Here is a 19,229-nt window from a genome sequence, read left to right as displayed (position 1 = left end):
CAGAGCAGCTATTGGTTCTAAAAAAGGCCACAGGAACTCCAATATCTAAGTAACCTAACTTCTTGAAATTGGTCTTATAGAGATGTGCTGTCCAACATGGTAGCCAGAGTAGCCAACTGACCACAAGCAGCTATTAAAATTAAAATTACATACAATTAAAAATTCAATTCCTCAGTCACACTAGCCACATTTCAACCATACTGGACAGCACAGATTTCCATCACATCATAGAAAGTTCTGTTGGACAGTATGGTTACAGACAATCTGGAATTAAGTTTATAATATTCTGCCATTCATAGATGCAACACATTTGTTAAGTATCACTATGTGGCATGCACTGAGGACTCACAGGGAGGCAGAGAGAACCTGGCCCATGATTGCTGGACTCTTGTGCTTCAGTTAGTCTCAATTACCATTTGTTATGGCTATGTTACAGTTTTCCTTCCAAAGATTTAAAATGCATGTGTGTGTTTATATTTTTATGCAAAGGAAGGAGGGAAAGCAATGGAGGATTTGTTTCAAAAGATATAGTGGGAATTCCCATGGTTAAAGCCAAGTCTCAAATCTTTTGGAAGCTTGCATCTGAAGGGCAGACTGCTCAATATGTTGGGTTTTTGATAACTAAACATAGAGGATGACCTTGTATATGAATAAAGACTAAAAAAATGCAAAACCTGATAGGTCTCTTTATAGATTGAGAAATTCAACACTTAAGAGAATGCTGGCAACCATCAAAGCTTTAATGGGGGCAGATTCCATTTAATCTAATTTCACAGGATAAAGAATTCCAGGGATGGAAAACAATTCAAAGATCATCTTATCCAACCTCACATGTATTATTGCTTGTACTTCCTGTAAAGTACCTGATATTCTACCTACACTGCTCCCTGCCCTCAACTCCTTCCACTTTTCAGTTAAGTGGTACTCTAGCCACTTACTGTATTCCTAAAACAGCCCACCCCAACTTAGAGCAACTGGAAGAGTCTGTTACATTACATCCAAGTTTGTATTCTTAAAAATTCTATGTATTTGAAAAGCCTCATGAAAATGAGGATGATGAGAGCCCCAAACTATACTTTCATCTGGGTACCTTTGGTTATCCCTTGAATAAGAAACTAGCTGGTCATTTAAAACACAAGTAGCAAAAGGCACTCTTTAGCAAAAGATTAAAAGTGTTGGGCAAAGTGCTCTTCTGCTGTCTAATAACTGACAAAAATATGGGAAGAGAAAGCAAAAGGATTGTTTTCTATTCAAGGAGATGAGTGTGTGACATAAAACTACTACTAATGGGAAGCTAAAAACAGATCACCTCTCTCAGGTCAAATTTATAGAATGTAGAGACATAAATATAAATTACTCCAAATAAAAAGACAATACACGAATAAGAATAAAATCCATCTAGTTTCAAAAAAAGGTCATTCTATGATATTTATAGCTAGACGTCCATATACCTTGGTGGTAGAGAAATGCTAACCAAATAACTTAATTTTTTTCCCAAAAACATATATTTGGCACATTCTGTTAAACAGAATGTTTATTTCTACTGTAATCACTTAAGGTGATAGGGGAGGTTTTATTATGCCCATTTTAAAAGAACAGCTTTATTGAGATATAATTTACATACCACAAAACTCACCAATTTTAAGTATACATTTCAATGTTTTTAGCATATTAACAGAGTTGTGCAACCATCACTACTACATAATTCCAGTACATTTTTATCACCCCCCAAAAGAAATCTCATGCCTATTTGCCACTCCCTGTTCCCAATCCCAGCCCCAAGCAACCACTAATCCACTTTGTGTCTCTATAGAAATGCCTATTCTGGACATTTCACATAAGTGGAATCATATGTGACAGTTTATATCTGGCTTCATTCACTTAGCACGTTTTCAAGGTTCATCCATGTTGTAGCATGTATCAGAATTTCATTCTTTTTAAAATATGGCCAAATAATATTCCATTACATTGGATATACCATATTTGTTTATCCATTCTTCAGCTGATGGACATTTGGGCTATTTTTACTTTTTAGCTATTATGAAATAATGCTGCTATGAATATTTGTGTACAAGTTTTTGTGCAGACATGTTTTCATTTCTCTTTGGTAATGTGCAATAAAGGATTAACCTTGCCAAAGAAAGGCTTGGCCCTCTGCCTCTAGCTCCTAAGAGGTAACCTCTAAACGCTTGGAATGTCCTGCCTGATAAGAGTGTCTTTATTTACCTGGGGGCCTTGGGCCATGTCAGATAGTCTATGCTAACAATGTGATTTATGGTGGAAGCTCTGAGCCATGTGGTATCAGCCTGACCTCTGGAGGGACTGGAGACTAAGGCCAGCCATGCAGGTGGTCAGCCACGTCTATGTGACCAACTCCTAATAAAATCTCTACACCAAGACTTAGGTGGCTTTGCTGGTTGGCAGTACTCTGTGTATATTATCATACACCAATGCTGAAAGAAATAAGCACTGTCCACAAGATTCCACTTAGAGAGGAAACTGGAAGCTCCATGCCTGGTCTCTCCTGGACCCTGCCCTATGTGCCTCTTCCCTTTGCTGATTTTAATCTGTATTCTTTCACTGTAATAAACTATGACCATGAGTATAACGGTTTTTTGGGTTCTGTGAGTCCTTCTAGTGAATTATTGAACCTGAGAGTGGTCTTGGGGACCTCTAACTTGTAGGTATATACCTAGAAGTGGAATTACTAAGACATACAGTAACTCTATGTCTAACTTTTGGAAGAATTGCCAAACTGTTTTCCACAGTGGCTGTGCATTTTACATTCCCACCAGCAATGCATAAGAGTTCTAATTTCTACACCTTCTTGCCAATAATTGTTATTGCCTGCCTTTTTAAATTATTCCCACCCTAGTGGGTATGAAGTAGTATCTCACTATGGTTTATTTACTTTTAAAGGGGGAAAAAGAAATAATTTTCTACCTATTCTTCAGAAATTATAGAAGAGAAATGAGTTTTTGAAATACTTTCATTAGAGGGAAAATGCTACCCTTATATGTTCACATTTGTAAGGGGAGTTGGAGTTTCTGTGGGATGAGAACTGGATTAGATAGGATGGTTGGAATAAAAGTCTTTGAAAAAGAACACCAGAGACTGATTTAGGAATTAAATTGTTTCTTGCCTCTTTAAGGAAATATTTTGTCACCCCCCCGAAAAAAAAATAGTGTGTCCTCCTCAAAAGCAGATGACACCTGCGTTGAACACCAAGGGCCTGGTGCATGTGTCCTCAGCAGTTCTTATCCTGCTGCAGGACAGTGTCCATTTGGTTGCCCTTAATCCCCAATAATCTGTGAACAGACAAATGGGTGATATCAGAGCAATTTTCTCAAAACTTGGTCACTGAAACCATGTCATAAATGATTCAAAGTCAGCCCACAAAACCTATTTAGCCATTATGTACTTAAACTCTAGCACCAACGGTGGCCACCAGCCCTTCTGATCTCTCATCCCTAAGGGTCTGCAAGGTCTGAGGGGAGATGTCACTTCAGTGTTATTTAACTTTTCTCATGTTTATATCTGGTCTCCCTTAATAGACTATAAACACCTGAAGGCAAGGACCAGAAATATCTTAGAATAGGAACAATTTGTACTCACAAATAAAATTTGGAATATATGAGAAAAATATTAAGGTGCTTTCCCTCTTAATTTTTTTTGATGCCCTTTAATCTTAACATTTAATTTCCATCTCTACTAGTACCACCTTTAATAGTTACTGAGTAGACGTACTTGCATTTCCCCACTTGGCAAAGATTTTCATTTGTTTTAAAAAAGTTCACTTCCCTCATAGTCAAGCTCATATTAGCCTAACAGTAAACTCATGGTGGCCCACCAATTTATTCTGACTTCACTAAACATGCATGTAACTCCAGACATGACCACATTCCTCTACTGTCGAAAGGGGCACCTACTCCAGCACCAAATGTTTAATGATTCTATTCAGTTTGGCTGGATGAATGCTAGGGCTTTCCATCAACAAAGTCAGACTGACTCCAGGGAATAATATGAACAATAACAACAAGTACAAATACTAGTACCACTAATATTTACTGAGTATTTAGTATCTGTTAGGCACTGTGTTAAGCTCTTCACCACATTATTAAGTAGGTACTATTTTATCATCTCCATTTATAGATGTGGAAACTGAGGAACAGATTTGGCAGGTAACTTTCTCAAGATTACATAACAAACAAGAGATGGAACCAGGATTTGGACCCCAGGAATCTGGCTCCAAAGGCTGTATTTTTAACCACTGTTCTTCCTTTTTTCTCAGGGAAGGCCTATAACATCTGGATCTAGGTTGAATGGGGCTTGAACATAAGATATATAAGGACCCTATAGGAATTCTGGAAAGGTGGCAGAGGGACTGTGTCCAGGGTTTAAGCAAAATTCAGAGCTGTCTGGGGCATCTGTTTTGAACCCAGTCTTTAGGATCTGTTCCACGATTATCAGAAACCTTCATCCTCAGGAGAAAGGTTCTAGCTCCCAGATATGGAGGCTGTAGATATTGGCTAGTCTAGACCCCAAAACCACCAGTGTTAGATTCTATCCTTGCCGAATGAATGTTCCCAAATCAAAGGAAGAGGAGAGATGTGGGTATTCCCCACTGCTGGGAGATAGGAAGAATGAACACAATTCACAGTTAAGAAAATGCCATAAAGAGTTTATAAAACAAAATACCTGAGATGTGTTACTAATCACAAATACCCTTAAATAAACCTCTGACAAACAAAGATGCTAATAAAACTTGACCCCCACCTATGTTCTGCTTATACTAACAGAGTGGGCTTTGTTTTCCACGGTTCACACCTAGTTTTCCTGTGGAAAAAGAGACCAAAACCCTTTTTTCCTTTTAAACCACCACTAAGTTAATTTCAAACCAATTAGTAATTTAGAATCTTGTTCCCTATATGGGGATCAAAAACAGTAAATTAGTATAGGCAGAACATAGGTGGAGAAAAATACAGCCACACTTCACAAGGTCACCTGAAGTTCACTCCCCCTCACTTGTGGGGAAGATCTTTAATGCAGCCTGGCACTCACAGTGTACTTCCCGAAACCAAAAAACTATTTCACACCTCTTCTCTCCCCACACCTTGAGACTTCACCCACATCCTCACTCTCAGCTGATGATCCTGTTTCCTATCTCACTGAGGAAATTACAACAATCAAAAAGAGCACTCTGGGGACTTCCTGGTGGTCTAGTGAGTAAGACTCCTCGCTCTCAATGCAGGGGGCCCGGGTTTGATCTCTGGTTGGAGAACTGGATCTCGCATGTGTGCCACAACTACGAGTTCACATGCTGCAACTAAGAAGTCTGCATGCCACAACTAAGAGTTCACATGCCACAATTAAGAAGTCCGCATGCCACAACTAAGAAGTCCACATGCCGCAATGAAGATCCCACGTGCTGCAACTAAGACGTGGAGCAGCCTAAATAAATAAATAAGTAGGGCTTCCCTGGTGGCACAGTGGTTAAGAATCTACCTGCCAATGTAGGGTATGTGGGCTCGAGCCCTGGTCCAGGAAGATCTCACACGCCACGGAGCAACTAAGCCTATGCACCACAACTACTGAGCCTGCGCTCTAGAGCCCATGAGCCACAACTACTGAGCCCACGGGCCACAATTACTGGAGCCCACACGCCTAGAGCCTGTGCCCCGCAACAAGAGAAGCCACCGCAATGAGAAGCCCATGCACCGCAACAAAGAGTAGCCCTCGCTCACCACAACTAGAGAAAAGCCCACGCGCAGCAACAAAGACCCAATGCAGCCAAAAATTTAAAAAATAAAATAAATAAATAATTTTTGAAATTAAAAAAATAAAACAAAACAATAAGAGCAAGGATTCTGGGAAAATGGCAGAGTAGGAGGCACCAGGAATATGTTTAAAAAAAAAAAAAAAAAAGAGCGCTCTGCAGATTCCCAGCAGCACACCTATCTAATACTGTACCTACACACTCTGCCTTCAAGCCTGTTACCCGGGAAGAACAATCTGTGCTCTTACCTGAAGCCGCCCCTCTCTCACCCTCTTTACCCCACCCTCTCTCAGCTACTGAAAAACCTTGCTCCAGCAGTTTTTCCTCTTCATGGGTCACTCTCTTTGCATGCATACTGTTATGTTCTATATGTTAACAAGTATACATACAATAGTCTCTCAGTATCCTCAGGGGATTGGCTCCAGACTTCCTGTGGATACCAAAATCCACAGATGCTCAAATCCCTTATATAAAATGGCATAGTATTTGCATGTAACCTTCGTGCATCCTCCCGTACTTTAAATCATCTCTAGATTATTTATAAAACCTAATACAACGCAAATGCTATGTAATAGTTGCCTGTGCAAGGCAAATTCAAGTTTTGCTTTTGGGAACTTTCTGGAATTTTTTTCCAAATATTTTCAATCTGCAATTGGTTGAATCTTCAGATGCAGAACCTGCGGATACAGAGGGCTGACTGTACATACTTGTTATTTCTTCCATCTTAAAGAGCGGACTTCTTTCCCTCACTTTTCCGGACTGTTCTTACTCCATTTCTTTGCCCTGACCCTTGGCAATGTAGCTTTTGCCATCATCACTCCACCTAAACTGCTCATCCAGATTACCAATAATCACATTGCTAAATTCAGGGGTCAATTTGTTGTCCTCGTCTTACTCAAGCAGTATTTTTACATCACTGATCTTTCCCCTCTCCTTGAAACGCTTTCTTTCCTTGATTTCTAGGCTACTATGCTCTCTTGGTTTTCCTCCTGTCTCCCTGGTGACTTCTCAGTCTCCTCTGCTATCTCTCCCTACTCTCCTGACTACTTAACACTGGAATGCTGCAAGGCCCAGTGCTTGGTACTGTTCTCCTCTCTATCTACACTCCCTCACTCAGTGATCTTACCCAGTCCAAGCTAAAGATACCTACATGACAATGACTCCCAAATTTATGTCTTCAGTCCAAAACTTCCTCCCAAACTCCAAACTCGCATAGACAACTGTCGGTTTAATATTTCCACTAGGATATCTGGTAGACATCTCAAACTTAAATGTTTAAAACTGAACTCATGATGATCTTTCCGCCCACATCTCTTCTACTTGCAGATTTTTCCATTCAGTTTATGGCAACTTTACCCTTCTCCCTGTTCAGGCCAAAACCTGGAAGCCTCCCCAACTCCTATCTTTCTCTCACACCTCATACCCGATACACAGTTAATCCTCTTGGCTCTACTTTCAATATTCATCCAGAACCCAACCACTTTTTTTTTTTTTTTTTTTTTTCGGTACGCGGGCCTCTCACCGCTGTGGCCTCTCCCGCCGCGGAGCACAGGCTCCGGACGCGCAGGCTCAGCGGCCATGGCTCACGGGCCCAGCCGCTCCGCGGCATGTGGGATCTTCCCGGACCGGGCCACGAACCCGTGTCCCCTGCATCGGCAGGCGGACTCTCAACCACTGCGCCACCAGGGAAGCCCTGGAACCCAACCACTTTTCACCACCTCCAGGGCTACCACTCCAGACAAAGCCACCACTGCCATCTCTCAAGGATTACCGTAATAGCCTCCTAATTGCTTTTCTCATTCCTAACCTTCCCTCCTCACAGTCTGCTCCAAATAAGCAGCCAGAGTGCCTATTTTTGTTTTAACCTTCTAGTATGGAAAACCCTACATAATAGCATAGAGAATACTATATTAAACCCTATATACCCATTATACAGACTCAATAATTATTAATGTATGACCCATCTTGATTCATCTTTAACCCCCATAGTACCCTGCCCTCCAGATTATTTTGAAGCAAATCTTAGACATCATTCCATAGAGTGATCCCTTAAAAATATAAATCAAATCATTTTACTTATCTGCTCAAAACCTGCTAATGGCTCCCCCTTTAAACTCTGAGTAAAAACAAAAGATCTTTTTTTAAAAAAAAAATCTTTTGGCCACGCCACGTGGCATCTGGGATCTTAGTTCTCTGACCAGGGATCGAACCAGTGCCCTCTGCATTGGAAGCGCGGAGTTTTAACCACTGGACCGCCAGGGAAGTCCCAAAACAAAAGATCTTATAAGGGCCCTGGAAACCCTTCACCATGGGCTTGCAAACTATGGCCCACAGACCAAATGCAGCCAGATACCTGTTTTTATGTGGCCCATGAGCTAAGAATGGGAGCTAAAAATGGTTTTTACATTTTTTAAATGGTGGAAAACAAAAGAAAAAGAATATTTTATGACATATAAAATAAATTTAGAGTCCATAAATAAGCAAATGAGCATGGCTATATTCCAGTAAAGCTTTAAGTATCGTCTATGGCCACCTTTGTGCTACAAAGGCAGAATTGAGTAGTCGTGACAGAGACCATATGGCCTGCAAAGCCTAAAATATTTACTATCTGGCCCTGTATAGAAAAAAATTGCCAACCCCTGCCCTAACCAATCAGGTCCCTGTGTAATCTCTCTGATATTCTCTTCTCACACACTCCATTCCATTCTCATTGGCCTCTTTCCTATCTCTCGGACAAGCCAAACACACTCCTATCCCTGGGCCTTTGCACTGGCTGATCCCTCTGCCTGGAACATTTTTACCCCAAATATCTGCATTGTCTCCTCTCACCTTCAAGTCTTCGCTCAAATGCCACAGCTACGGTGAGTCCTACTCTTACCACTCTATTTAAACTTGCAATGTATGCCTCCTGCCCCACAATCCCCATCTTCTTACCATACTCCACATTTTTCCTTTCCAGAGCACTTACCATCTTCTAACATGATATTTAGTATCTATTGCTTATCATTGATTTCTCCCAAACCAAAATGTAAGTTCCATGGTGCAAAGTTCTTTGTTGGTCCACTGATAAATCCAAAGTGCCTAGAACAGTGCCTGGCACACAATTAGGCACTCAAATATTTGTTGAATAAGTGAAATTCCTTATAATCAAAATTTTAAGAGACTTTTATGACCACTACAGCAGCATACATCTCCACTTCATTGATCCATGTATCAACACATGATAATTGAAGCATGGCAGGTACCTCACAGAAGAAATTCTCCACCTGATATGGACCACAGTGAGGTAACAAGAAGGTCAACACTATTTGCACCAAAGAGTTGCTGAAACCTGTTACCCAAGCCACTGCTGCCAGTTGTTGGCATAGCCAAGAGTGCATGATAACTGTGTAATGGAGAGGCTGGCAGATAGCTACATAACGACCAAAGGCCATTACTGAAAGAAGTACACATTCAGTGGATCCTAAACTAAGGAATATGAAAAGTTAAGCTATGCATCCTAGGTAGCTGATATTTCTCCAGTGGCTTTGGATGTTGACCAGCATTTGGGGGACAGGGGAAGTAGTACAGCAAAGGTCCAAAAAAAGAGAGATTAGACAGAAAGAAATACATGGGGGTGTGGAGCCTGGCATCAAGGCATGACAAGATAATGATGGCTAAATTCCCAAGGAGGGTCATTATGTAGAAAACAGAGATGGCCAGAAAAAGAACCATTTCTAGTTTGGGCCATTCAGAGAAGCCCACCAGAACAAAGCCATCAGAGTGATGAAAAGTGTTACTGAATTTTCTCATTGCTTAACACTACTTGCTGGAAACACCACAGTCAGAATTTTGAAGCCTGATTATCCTTTGCTTAGAACTTAATGCTGGTTCATGAACTTACATGCAACAGAGGAACTGGATAGGGAATGTTGAAACAAGTAAAATCATTAATGTATTTCCTTTTATTACCTCAGCAAGAAAACTAAGAATTAGCAATTATATACCTGTATTTTAACAACCATATTTTAAGCCACGACTTTCATTTAGTAAGCTCATAGTTTACTAAGTAGAGGTATTACGAAAGTAAAGGTAGTATAGATGCATTACAAAATATTTGTTATAAAAAGGTCTTGGATCTGTTAAGATTGAGAGAAACAAAGACTTCACTGGAGCTTCATTAAATCTCTAATTTACTCAGTAAAAAAAATTTTTTTAAGAGTCTTAATTTGGAAAGACCTTTACAAAATGCAGAATCTAAACTCTAAGCAATAAAAACAAAACCACTGCCCTGAAATAAAAAAACCCACTCCAGAATGTTTCTTCCATCCATCTGTCCATCCACTATCCATCTATCAATCTAATATTTATTGTTCATTGGCCATGTCGGGGGTTTGCAGGATCTAAGGATGAAACAGTTTGAGCTTGCAGCCTACTAGGGAAGCTAAGACTCATAGATAAATAACTACAATAGAGGGCAGAATGTGGCAATATGGGGCATTTTTTCTCTCACCACAGTCATGCTGCCAATTACTAACTGTTGTAAAAAAAAAAATCATCCTTTAAAACAGCAAAAATTGGGGAAAATGCAGGTACCACGATAAGGAAAATAAGTAAATTAACAGACATAAATTCAATGTGCTATTATAAAATGACTAAATGATAATTATGAAAAGATGGGAAATATTTTATTTTTTAGTGGGGAGAATGCATATTACAAACTAATCTATGATACAATTAAATACGGATATATTTATTCAATAAACACTAATTGAGCACTGACAAGGGGCAAGAACTCTCTTTTGTGCTAGGGAAAGAATGATACATAACCTTGGCCCTCAAGGGGCTCACATGTGGGGCGGAATCAGGAGAGAACTTAGAAAAGCATAAACAGGCAATGTGTTAAGGCAGTAGAGCCCATGGGAATAGTTTTCCTTAAAAATTTTCCTCCTTATAATTGCTAAAGTGCTATAGTTAAAATAAATAAAATCAGCAGGAAAATTTTTTTTTAAAAAGCAAGACAAAGTATCCGATTCTGTCAAATGTAAAAACGAGTTTAAAAACTAAAAGTGTTTCTGGGGTCCAGATTGTGTTCTTTAAATACCATTTCCCAGTAAAAGAACCAGGGTTACTTGGAGGAGTGGCTGATCACAGGTCTAGAGCAAGAAATCTACAAGATGAACCAGATAGCAAGGAACCTCATGAAACACCTAGAGCCACTGTCCCTAAGCTATGACATCATATGGCCCCCTTTCTGTGAAGGTGAACATGCAAACCTAACTCCAACCAGACTGTATCCTATGCAAGAGGTCTGGGAAGTGGAAGGCCAGCCCTTCCTCCCCTCTCACCAGGAAATCCACCTTATTACATTCTGAATAAAAGGTGAGATGACATTCTGGAAAACTAGATTATGAAGGGTCGACCTTCCTGCCTTTTCTGGGGGTGACTGGCCTCTCCCAGCCCCATCCTCCCCACCTCCAATGTTGCTTTTGGGTGCACCAGCTACGACTTCTACTTCAAGCAGCTGAATTTCTATGCCTCAGATGTCTCAGAAAACTCTACTTGCACTACCATATGCAACAAATATGCCTATGAGAGTGACTTTCAAACCTATCAACCAGAATTTATCCATTCAGATGCATCTTTCCCTATCAAATGAGTTGCACTTAGTCCAGCAACAGGGTCATCTGTCAAATCATCCTGGAACCCAAGTCATCTATCTACAATGGGTGAGCCACACAAGAACATGGGCCTGGTTGTTTAGAAGTTATGGCTTGTTGCCACCCAGGATCATCTAGCTTCAGAACTCACCTAATTCATCAGATCTGACAGTGAAAGATGGAAATTAACCACCACTATGGCTATTGAAAAGAATAAGCTGAAGGGTCCAGAGGCAACATCCAAAAAAGGGGCTCCAGAAATGGTCTGTACAGTAGCAGAGCTCTAGGAGCGAGTGGGAAGCCTGCTGAGTAACCTTTCAATCAGCAGGATGCTCTCACTGGGAGGGTGAGTCTGGCCAATTTGGTGTTAGCCCACTCTACCACTTCTCATTGGGACTTACCTGAATACAAGCCCCTGTCTTCAACTTGCACAGGTTGCAGACTAAGGCCCACCGACTGGGCGGAATATGGGAGACCTTTGTGATTGGTTCCATCCTCTCAGGACAAGCAATGCTGACCTACAAATAAAACACCACCATAAGGCAGAAGGCACCAAGGCATTCCAGAAGTACCTTTCACAAACCATAAATGATATCACAAGAAGCTCAGAACATCAAAACAATGAGGTGAGCCATGTCTCCTAAGGTTACTATGAGACTTAGAATAAATAAAACCCATCTCTAGCCACTGCTCAGGCCTTCAATCATTTCCAGTAATATAAATGATTCATATATAGGATGAGAGGGCAGGAGTAGAGACTAGGCATGGTTACCTTAATGAATCAAAGATATCTACACTTTACTTAGGAACCAAAGAAAGCTACTAAGGAAAGGAATTAAGATTCACAAAATCTAGCACCTCTCACATGTTTGAGATGGTGCCACATGCCTTGTGTTTTTTTCATTTAATACTGAATGATGAAAAACAGCGGCAGTGACATAGTATCATTGGAAAGTAGCAGCAATCTGTGTAATGAAGAGATTGCAGCACATAAGTAGAAAAGATGAGGATAACATTTTAAAACCAGTCTTTAAAATCACGCTAACTATCACCAGATTACTCTATTCTTTCAGCCAAAGTAGCTTTAAAGTTAAATTAGTCTTTGAGAGAGTGCTGAAAGAGATGCTTTTTAAAAACACGGAACTTTTTTCCGTGTGAAAATAAGGGGTCAAGCAACTTCTGGTAAAAAGTGTTTTCTTTAAAAATACGTACATGAGTTTCTAAGAGAGAAATGACTTTGAAAAGTGAAGGACTGTTGAGTAAGGACAGTTAAACTAGTACAAGTTCCACCCACATGGAGAAACCAACAGTAGAAAGATCAGAGACATCTAGAAAAGCCCCCAAAGTACTAGAAATCAGGTATTAGAAACCATAAGAGAATGTCAACAGGTGAGAAAGCTTCTTTTAATTTTAAAGAACTCTTCCTGAGTCATGTTCCAGACTTTTAATATTCTGAAAGAGCCTGCTTTATTAGCTGGGGAATTTGCTGCTAGAAATTAGTGATTCTCAGGCCAGAAACCTCAGAGTTCATTTCACATGTCTATTAGCTGGATGTTCTCAGTAAGAAAAAGAAACCACTACTCAAATTAAAAAAACAAACTGACTTCTATATCCATAAGAATACCATAGTATGTACCTAGAACTTTCAGTTTAACTTTGTGAGCTCGACTGCTAGACAGGTTAGACGTTAACAAGAATAAAGGCAGGCAAGTTTTAAAGGAAGAATGAATTTCTGATACAGTATCATCAGCTCCCAATAAACTGAATTCTGCAGTCTCTCTTGTTCTGCACTTAAAATGCTAACAAATTTGCTGGCTTGGATAGGGTTTGGGGAGAGAGAATGTGAATGAGATGTCCAAACAGATTTTTTTTTTTTAAAAAAAAAAACGGGCAGCCATAGGGCTTCCCTGGTGGTGCAGTGGTTAAGAATCCGCCTGCCAATGCAGGAGACTCGGGTTCGGGCCCTGGTCCGGGAAGATCCCACATGCCGTGGAGCAACTAAGCCCGCGGGCCACAACTATTGAGCCTGTGCTCTAGAGACCGCGAGCCACAACTACGGAAGCCCATGCGCCTATAGCCCGTGCTCCACAACAAGAGAAGCCACCACAACGAGAAGCCTGCGCACTGCAACGAAGAGTAGCCCCCTGCTCTCTGCAACTAGAGAAAGCCCACGCACAACAATAAAGACCCAACACAGCCAAAAATAAAATAAATAAATTAAAAATAAATAAATAAATAGATAAAAATAAAAAGGGCAGCCATAAAAAGTAAGAAGTAATGTCTGGAAGCCCTCGGGAAATATCAGCAACTGAAGGACCAGATTAAATAGTGAGGGGTGGCATTCTGAATAAAGACACTCTTAAAAAATGGAATACTACTCAGCAATGGAAAGGCATGAACATTGACACACACTACAATATAGACTGCTAGCCAGACAGAAAAGAGTGCATACTGTATGATTCCATTTTTAGACAAAACGAAACTATAGTGATAGAAATCAAAATGGTAGTTACTCTTGGGTAATAGGGACCCAGATAAGGACTGGAAAGTAGGTGTGAGGGATCCTTCTGGGATGCTCTATGTCTACTTCTGGGATGTCCTATGTCTTGGTCTGGGTTGTGGTGACAGATACATACATGTGTAAAAACTTACGAAACTCAACACTTAAGATTTGGTATTTTTAAGGTAGGTTTTACCTTTAAAAAATCTGCTGCTCATACCCTCTCCTCTCATCCAAATTTATCCAATACCACTGGTAGTACCACCTATAAATTAATTAGCATGGGCTCACATGCCCACTTGCAAAAGAAGGATGTGAGGGAGGTCAAGTGGAACCATTGTCACCTCAGAAACTTGGGCAGGCATGAAGCATCTCCATGAAGCCTGAGTCAGTCTGAACGTTGTGGGAGAGCAAATGGCCTCACAGACCTGGATGAATTCTTACCTCTGGAATCCACAGGGCACAGCTGACGTGAGCCCATTTAGTCCCTGTCCTGGTGGTCTTCATGGCTCCACCTTTCTTTGGACATAACAGACATTGTGGATGAATGCCCAGGACACAGGAGCGACACAGCCAGCTGCCTTCTGGGACCTTGAGGATGCCGTAGCAGGCCTGGAGGCACGAGGAGGAGAGGGGGGTAATGGTTAGCATCTTCTCACGGGGTCAATGTCTGCTCCGGTACACAGTCACAGAGTACCCTCCACTTTTAGGAGAAAGAGGCAAATAAGGCCAAACGAGCTCATATCCAGGATTTAGTAATTTTAAAACACTCAAAAAAAAAAAAAAGCAACTTCTAGCATCTGTTTTAAGGTCAGCATGTCTGTCTATGAGAATTAACTTTAAGGATGATAGAGTAAGACTAGAAGGAAATACACGCAAAGGTTAGCCCAACTGTTATCTGAGTTTTGTGATTACATATTTTTTTTGCCTCCGTTTTCTAAAGCTTTCTCAATGATTATGTATTATAATTAGTCAGTCATATACTCACTGAACAACTTCTACATGTCATGCACTGCTGTGATCAAGAAAAAAGTGTTAAGAAATAAGCAGAATGAAACTTCTGAGGAGCAAATGAGCTGATGTTAAAGAGCCTAACAGTGCCTGCTGCATAAAAAGCACTCTCAGGAAACTGTAGCAGTTACTTGCTTGAGTTGAAGAAAAAGGGACTTACGAATGGATCCTGAATTGAACAGAATATTAGACTAATCACAATAGTCCATAATGAGTTCTTGAAGCTACTTCAAATTCCTTACAGAATGAAGTCGGACAAATAAATAAATGAATTACTATTGGAGGTGCAAGGAGGGAGATTAGTTTGGAAATATTTTAGATTTCCTTTTCACTATCTCTAATTTTGCCCATCCTTCCCCCCTTACTGCTCTACTCTCACCATTAGAGACTATAGCTGGGGGTCATCTGGCTCCCCATGTGGCCTAGCATACCTTCACTACTGACTGATTCACCACCGCAGCTTCAAAGTCTGTGCCTGCCCCAGAAAGTTCACCCACACCTCAGATTCCAGTTCCAACAGTCACCATCATGTTACCCCCGCAACTGGCCCCCTTTCCAAACTCTCTCTATCCATATCACCACCATGCTTCGCAGCTTCCAGATCCAAATTCCTTGACTCTTATTATCCACTTTCCTTCATCTACTGTCCCTTGGGCTTGCTACTAATCCCTACGGAGTGGTCACTAGACTCTGACCTTCCTCTCCATCCCCACCACAACTGCTCCAAACAAGTCATGCCTGGATTGATTTATTTCTAAATTCTCTTCCTCTCCCTTCATACCTTCAATCCTTCTTCTATTTGGCTGCCATATTCTTCTTACTAAAACAAAGACTTCATACCATTGCACAGCAATAAACCCTCTAAAAACCCCTTCTGCTCCCACCCCCAACCCCATCTAAAACCAGGGGCCTACTTCTTGAGACGTGTTTTGTAAGGCCAACAAGCTAAGAATGGTTTCCATATTTTTAAAGGGATGTTAAAAGAAAGAAGAATATGTAACAGGGACTATATGTGGTCCTCAAAGTCTAAAATATTTACTATCTGGCCCTTCAAAGAAAAAGCCTGCTGTTCTTCACCTCAATTCTCAGATCACTGTAGCCCCTGTGTCTGCTCCACTTCCTGACTCCCACCCTCCACTCAACGTCGTTTCCCTCACCAGGTACTTAGTTGACATCATGTATGCTTCTCTACTTTAACTGTTATGTTTCATCTCCTCAGTGATACTGTAAGGTCACTGGGGGTAGGTCCTTTACCATCAATTTATCTGGAAGGTTCTCTACGCTGAGCTTGAGTAGGTGGTTTGGTAGAACAAATAAATTTCACTCAACAACTGAAGCTGGATTCCAACTAGGCTGCTGTCACAAAAGCAGGGCATCATTTTATAAGGTCCCTAACCTTCAAAGCTTTTTCTTTCTCTGAGATTCAGAAAGTCTGCAAGGAAATGAAAGCAAGCTTTCTCCCTAAAACAGAGCCTCTTTCAGACCAGCAGAAGAAAAACCAGAAGCTGGTTCTAGCAATACCCTTTATCACCTGGCCATTTTATTGGGTAGAAAATAATTTACTGAGCTCTTCTGTAGACTTATTCCTGGTCATAAGATCATAGAAGCTTGTATTTCATTGTAGTGTTGTAGTGGCTCTCAACTTTTTCTAGACCACAAAATGACGAAGGCTGGACTGCATTTTTTTAAAAAAACTGCACACATGCACGAACATATGTTTTACATATAATTTCAAGGGGTTAATAAATTTAGTGCTAAACATTATATATATGACAGGTATAAAAACTATGAGCATGTACCTTCAGGCAAATTAATTTAGGCCTCAGTTTGAGTGTTCAATACATGGGCTAAGAAGCAGAAAATGGAATACATTAAGGGCCTTGGAATGGTCCCAATTTTCACAGTTTTTCATGAAAAAATTTAATTATTAAAATCCAACATCTATTGATGTAAAATAAACCTCTCTTCTAAAGTACGGACCGTAAGTATATTATAGTCACAGAGGAACAAACAGTTGATATAATATGGTAGTTAAAGAAGAAAAATTATGTTTAATAAATATAATTGTCAACATGTCCCCAATTCTGTTGAGTAAACCAAATCTTCCAAATCATTTAAAGTCACTTTTCAGTCAACAGAGGGAGCTCTAACCTAAGTATCTCTTTAGAATTCAAGTGAACCTACTCACTTCGGAAGAATTCTCTTTTATATGAAACTTTATGTGGCATCAACGTCCAGCTTTAACACATACCAGCTTATATTCTGCAAGGCCTGGTCAGGTGTTATTGTCATTTCTTTCTATGTGAGGAAAGGGCACCATTTATAGTCATTACTGGATATGTTTTCAAAGCAAAATATCTTTAAGGAGAATTATTATGCTACATTTCATTTTGTTAGTTAAAGAACCTGGAAGTAATTCATTAATATTTTGTCCCAACTGTGAAGGACAAATACAGAAAATATATACAGATGACCTCAGTACTATTACCTTCAATTCTACTAAAGATCCACAATCATTTATCTGAAAACTCTAGGGTAAGAAACATCAGGAAATTCAGAATTGTTCATATCTTAGGAAAGTGATACAGTATATACATGGCATATTACCTATGGGACCAGGGCAGTGCCATATAATCAAATACATTAATATTTCTCTAACAAAATATATGAGTATTTTCACAAAATGGAATAAAGACTACAAATAGCCTCATACGGGGTGAGTTCTGCTACTGCCCTCAAATCAGTTTTGGTGCCAAACTTCGGTAAAAACTTGTAGTTTTCAGAGCTTTAAAATTTTGGAAATGCATAGAAGGGACTGTGGACCTGTACTGTCAGATATTTAAGTTCGTACTTAAGTAGTAAAGATTTTCTCTGTCACTAAAGGTGAGACATAAATGCCAGTAACTGGTAGAGTGAATATACATTTTCAAAATTCACTCTAAAAGGATACAAGTAAAAGGAAGAAAGAGACCCAACTGATCACAGAATATTCTGAGTACCTTTTAATACAGAGGGTTAGGTTAGGTGGCCCATGGAACTAAAATAAAGTCTTAAGTCCTGGTTTCTCTCTATCTCCTGTATTATCTAATCATTTTAATATCTTTGTAGTCAGGATGATCCTTCTAAATTACAAATCATATCCTTCAGGGTTGACAGGACAAAACCGAAGTTCCTTAGTTTGTCAGAGAAGGCCCTTCACATTTGTCCCCTGTATCCCTCTCTACCCTCACTCTCCATGCATTCCCTACTCGACCCCACCACTCTCCACAGTTCTGAACAGCTCAGAGTTGCTTCTAACATACTTTGCCTACTCTCACTACCCCACCTGAACATGTTCTCCTCTCTGCCTGAACACACGCTGCTGTTTTTTTCTGGCACTTCCCTTTGGCCATTAAGATTCAGCTTGGATGCCACCTTCTGGATGGTATCCCTGACCCCCATCCCTCCCATGCACTTCCACAGCAGCATGGACTTCAATCTACAAAAACACTTGGCATACTATGCTAAATGGGCAGTTTCCTTGTAGACCCTACACCAGATTCTGATCTCCCTGGGGGCAAAGACCATGTCTGCCTCTTTATCACTGTATCTTCAGCATGCAGCACAGTCCTGGAACATGGATGGTGTTGCATACCTATTTACTAGATAAATTAATGAAATGAATGAAACACACAACAGGTTCAGAAGAGTGAAAAATCACTTAGGGTAAGGGAGTTCAAGAAAGGATTCGAACTAGATCTTGAAAGATATATAAAGTTTTGTTAGCCGGAGGTGGGAGAAGGCATTTTAAATTGGTGTGGCTGAAACATGGAGACAGGACAGCATCAGGAATATTCATCACTGCCCCACTGAGTAACCTTATTTTGCTAGAGCATAGGGCTTGTGGGGGAAGAAAAGGAAAGAGCTGAAAAGAATGTGGATATCACCATCATCATTACTATTAATTTAAAAAAGTAGTGTGGTAGAGAAAGAATGACAACTAGCTATAAGAGGTTGGGTAAAGTCACATCACCTCTCCTGGTATTATCTGTAAAATTAAGGAGTGGGACGGTTTTTTACAATCCTAAAATTCTATGATGTTTAAAAATGGAGTAGACCTAGTTTCCTGGGAGTGGTATATTTGGGAGACAGAGGAGGGCTCTGGGTGCCAGGATGAGGAGTCCCGACTTCCAGCTGTAGGAAGTGTAAACTCCCCAAGGTTACTGACCATGGGTGTAACCTGATGATATAACAGGGACTCCAAGGCAGAGGAGAGACTCCCAGGCAGGTAGCAAGGAGACTCCCCAGGGGACTGTAAAAGTAC

At 40.4% G+C, this 19,229-nt stretch overlaps 2 protein-coding genes across 8 annotated transcripts in view; both read right to left on the bottom strand.

Moving 5' to 3' along the window:
* The window catches only part of JADE3 (jade family PHD finger 3), a 153,315-nt gene that overhangs the window by 8,971 nt on the left and 125,115 nt on the right, over positions 1 to 19,229 (bottom strand). For all 7 annotated transcript variants that reach the window (XM_033409700.2, XM_033409699.2, XM_049704819.1 and 4 more), the window contains 2 exons: positions 14,360 to 14,527; positions 11,817 to 11,933 (listed from right to left, as the gene is read on the bottom strand). In XM_033409700.2, coding sequence (XP_033265591.1) covers positions 11,817 to 11,933; positions 14,360 to 14,527 — 285 coding nt within the window. The remainder of the gene's footprint in view (positions 1 to 11,816; positions 11,934 to 14,359; positions 14,528 to 19,229) is intronic.
* On the bottom strand, positions 6,097 to 9,692 carry LOC105748649 (olfactory receptor 2J3-like). Its single transcript, XM_033409705.2, is given in 2 exon segments — positions 6,097 to 9,360; positions 9,362 to 9,692. Coding segments are annotated over 2 exon segments (636 nt in total). The 5' UTR covers positions 9,569 to 9,692; the 3' UTR covers positions 6,097 to 8,931.

This window comes from Orcinus orca, chromosome X, assembly GCF_937001465.1.
Source record: "Orcinus orca chromosome X, mOrcOrc1.1, whole genome shotgun sequence".
Lineage (NCBI taxonomy): Eukaryota > Metazoa > Chordata > Mammalia > Artiodactyla > Delphinidae > Orcinus > Orcinus orca.
The sequence above is the reverse complement of the archived record's forward strand: the minus strand, read 5'-3'. Positions and strand labels throughout refer to the sequence as shown.